The sequence below is a fragment of the Poromitra crassiceps genome (assembly GCF_964638095.1).
Source record: "Poromitra crassiceps genome assembly, chromosome: 13".
Taxonomy (NCBI): Eukaryota; Metazoa; Chordata; class Actinopteri; order Beryciformes; family Melamphaidae; genus Poromitra; species Poromitra crassiceps.
The window spans coordinates 28,194,320-28,198,360 of NC_139644.1; the positions used below are offsets into that span (position 1 = coordinate 28,194,320).

General features: G+C 43.9%; 1 protein-coding gene across 2 annotated transcripts in view; it reads left to right on the forward strand.

Annotated features, from left to right (window-relative positions):
- Positions 1-2,362: 2,362 nt before the first annotated feature.
- septin9a (septin 9a) overlaps positions 2,363-4,041 on the forward strand; it is a 92,035-nt gene continuing 90,356 nt past the window's right edge. The window contains exon 1 of one of the 2 annotated variants that reach the window (XM_083650263.1): positions 2,363-2,622. In XM_083650263.1, the coding sequence (XP_083506389.1) occupies positions 2,601-2,622 (22 nt within the window). In that variant the 5' untranslated portion in view covers positions 2,363-2,600. The remainder of the gene's footprint in view (positions 2,623-4,041) is intronic. The other variant, XM_083650266.1, reaches the window with a different exon arrangement.

Sequence of the window (4,041 nt, forward strand, 5' to 3'; positions counted from 1 at the left end):
ATATAATCTAGGAAGGGGGGGTGATCCTGGTTAGAATATATAATCTAGGAAGGGGGGGGGGGGGGTGATCCTGGTTTGGAGCTAGTTTCAAACTCAAGTCTATTTAGAAAGGCAGAGAAAGGAGCCTTTTGTAGGCTGAGTAAAAGTCTATTTAATTGGCATAATAATCAATGAGCGTGTGAGACTTTAAGACGTCTTGGTATGTGTATCTGCCACAAACAACAGTTTTCTAGCCAAAGTCATTCTCTGAGACAGCCCACATACGGAGGATGTGGTTATTGCCTTCATCTATGAGATAACAAAACTGTGAGGCACCGTCACAGTTGTTGTCAAATCAGCCTTTTGAAGTTGAACTTGCATGTATATAGTCAGGACATGAACACACACCATGTATGGCTTATTGTCTATTTGTCATTATGCCTCAATAAAAAAATATATCTACATAGTTTTCATTCAGACAAGTTTATATCACATGATTTGCCATTGTTCAACATGCACACACACATTTTTACCAATAACTGAGATGTTATCATAAACCTACGAGGTGCAGATAACTGCCAAAGTAAAAGAATCATCAACATGCTCCAGATTCCCTTTGCATTGTGAGGCAAGTTGTGGTGCAAACAAGCCTCCACTGCTCAGAGAATTCACCTGTTTCATCACCAACTGCAAACACAAAGTGTGTTCTTGTGCAGTGTTGAGGCTAATCCACAGAGGTCCTAAAGCCCCTTTATAAACCCTCTCACCGGCTTGCCTGACTTGCTCGGAGGAAAACGTGAAAGGTTTTATTTTGTGATCAGTGCTATTAGGCTTTTCACTGATTGTGCATAGTCAGTGAATAGTGGTCATTTTGGTGATATAGCATGTGCTCTTCCCTGTGCTAACTTTAGAGAAATGACTGTAACAGGACGACCACAAGAAGTTGCTATCCTTCCTTGGCATAGATTCAACATGTCTGGGACTCTGTTGTAAGAGAGATCTGACATTCTTCCACAAATTCCATCGTTCGGTGTTTTGATGATGGCTGCTGACTTGCTGCAAGAGACTTCATTTTCTCATGAGTGCTTTTGCTTGGCTGTCTGTTGTTGGGAAGCACTGACTTGTTTCCTTGGTTGATGTGGAAATGTTGAATGCTAAGACCTTTGAATTGCAATGAATCTGGATATATTAAGTTAAGTTTCAAGCTAAGTTTCCAGCTGGTCCAGAGGCCAATTGAAGATGGCTGCTTCTGTATGCAGTATAGCCTATACCAGTTTTACTTTTTATTTTATTTAAGGTAAGCATGTCCTTTATTTTGCCTGCAGCATAATGAGAGGAGGCACAGGAGACCAGGCAGCAGCCACAAGAGGTCTCTCCAGCTCTGAAATGCAACTTTTTGTGTCAGGACAGGATGTGACTTCAGTGTACACAGGTTTGTTATGAACATGAAGCAGGTTGCTATAGTTTGACATGTGGAATTTAGAAAGGTTAAACAGCTGAACTGATGCAGGCAAACTCAACATACAGGTACACACAGCCACAAGTTTATACTACAAACAACCTCCCCCCCCTCCCCCCCCCCCCCCCCCCCCACGCACGCACACACACACACACACACACACACACACACACACACACACACACACACACACACACACACACACACACACACACACACACACACACACACACACACACACACACACACACACACACACGCTCTAGTGAGAGTTAGGCATATGCCTATAATAGGTTTTTTTTCTTACATTTGTGACTGAATCAATGATTATCAAAAATTTTGTCATGTTTGTAAGTCTAATGCAGTGGTTCTCAAACTTTCATGTCGTCAATGACCCCTAAACTGACACAAATTAAATGATGGAGCCCCATTTGATAAGATTTTGTCCCATAATCCCCCATCTGATATGATTTTTGCTTTTAGATACTTTATTACAGAAAGTGTATGAAACCCATGAACAAATTAGTCATATTTGTCATTGTGTTACTTATGGATGGAATTCTAGTCAAAATAAAGTATCTCCCTTTTTGCTGGGGACTCCCTGGAACCCCCTTTAAGGACCCCTGGAGGTCCCCGGACCCCACTTTGAGAACCATATGGTCTATGATTTCAGAATCACGATTATTAACTCTTCAATTCATTTTGCTTCAAAAATCCTGAAGAAAAAGAATCATTTGGGGATAGTTGGGGTGTGACCTCTGACCACCTCTGTCTGAACTGAAAGTGAGCGCTACAGTTAGTTACAGTGAGTAAAAGTAAACCACTCCCGCTCCTGCACTGGGCGTGCGTCTGGAGCGCTCCTGCACTGGGCGTGCGTCTGGAGCGCAGGTGTGAATTCGCTTCATTCCCAAAGAGCCGCTCTCCTCTTCTCTCTCCAGTTGTTCGCGGTGAGGATACAGATTACAGAGCGAAAAATCACTTCACACGGCTTCAATAAGAAGTGCATTTATTACCTGCGGCCAGGTGCATCAGGAGAGAGAGAGAGAGTTACGGATGAAGACGTCTCCTTGACACACGCCGACAAAACGGAACAGATTGCGAGGAAATATCCATCACATTTTACATTAAATATCACTAACGAGGAGAAGAAACGTCGAACACCATGAAGAAATCGGGATATCCAGGTGAGCGTGCTGCTTTTAATCGGTCGTTAGATAATGTGGCGTTGCTAATGTCTTTTTTGTCAGCTGTTTGCATTCTGTTTGAAGGCACTGAACTAGCTAGCTACAGGCCATAACTTCTGAAGTGTGTGTGTGTGTGTGTGTGTGTGTGTGTGTGTGTGTGTGTGTGTGTGTGTGTGTGTGTGTGTGTGTGTGTGAGTGTTCGTGCGTACGTGCGTGAGAGAGAGAGAGAGAGAGAGAGAGAGAGAGAGAGAGAGAGAGAGAGAGAGAGAGTAAAATAATCAAAGAGAGGATTGGCATCAGTACAGGTAAATGGTTAACAGTGAATGGGTGCCACTTTGTGCCCTGGCTGCTGCTCCTCCACAGAGCGCCTGCACTGATCAGGGAGTGCCAGGCGTTTGATCAGCCTACATCAGTGGTTCTCAATGTAGGGTCCGGGGACCACCAGGGGTCCTTGAAGGGGTCCCAGGGGCTCCCCAGACTGAATTGTTAAACTTAACCATTATTTCATTTACAGGCTGTGAAAACAATTAGAGAATGTTGAATGACTGTTGTGATCATAGTTTCTCTGTTATCTCTACCTACAATACAGATAGTCATGGACACCTGGACAAAATCATATGCAATACAAATAGTCTCAGATTTGGGTCTGACAGATGATATCTCATCATCAAAAGGGGGTCTGTGGCCCTAATGTGGACTGAATTATGGATCGTTGATATGAAAAAGGTTGAGAATCACTGGCCTGACTCAGCCTGGCTCAACCAATCTGTTATGGGACAAACAAGCTGGCGTAGAAAAACCACCAAGTTCAACTTGTTTTGACTGTCTCCTGTGTGGAAGAGCCCACACATGGATCTGTGGGTGTGGTTATAAAACTCCATTAGGTTTTGAATGATAGCCTAGCCTCAAATATACATGACATCAGTACAGACAGCTGTCTCAGAGGGCTGAGCACATCTTCCCAAATGTCTTTAGTCTCAATGTGAGCTGCCTTCATGTTGTAAAGCAGTGATTCCCAACAAGGACCCTCATGTACTTTGCATTAGAGCCACGCCCCCATTCATGTCTCAGACCCAAATCTGCAAGTCATTTTATTATTGCTAGATAGATATATGATTTCATCAATTTGATGTGGACTTCCTGGAATCCCCTCAAGGACCTCCGGCGGTCCCCTGACCCCATGTTGAGAACCACCGTTCTAAAGGACATACTGGGGGGCAAAGGGACTTAATCACACCACTTCAGGCCTGCTGTTGATGCTCTTATCCAGAGGCATTTACAGTCAAGTAACAGACAACATGCAGCGCACAGGCATGTTCAGTGCGGTCTGCGTTGTTTACTCTCACCATAAGACGGTTAGCTTGTAAATCCCTTTGATTGACAGGTTTATTGTGGAGTTCCTTCACTCCTCCCCACCAA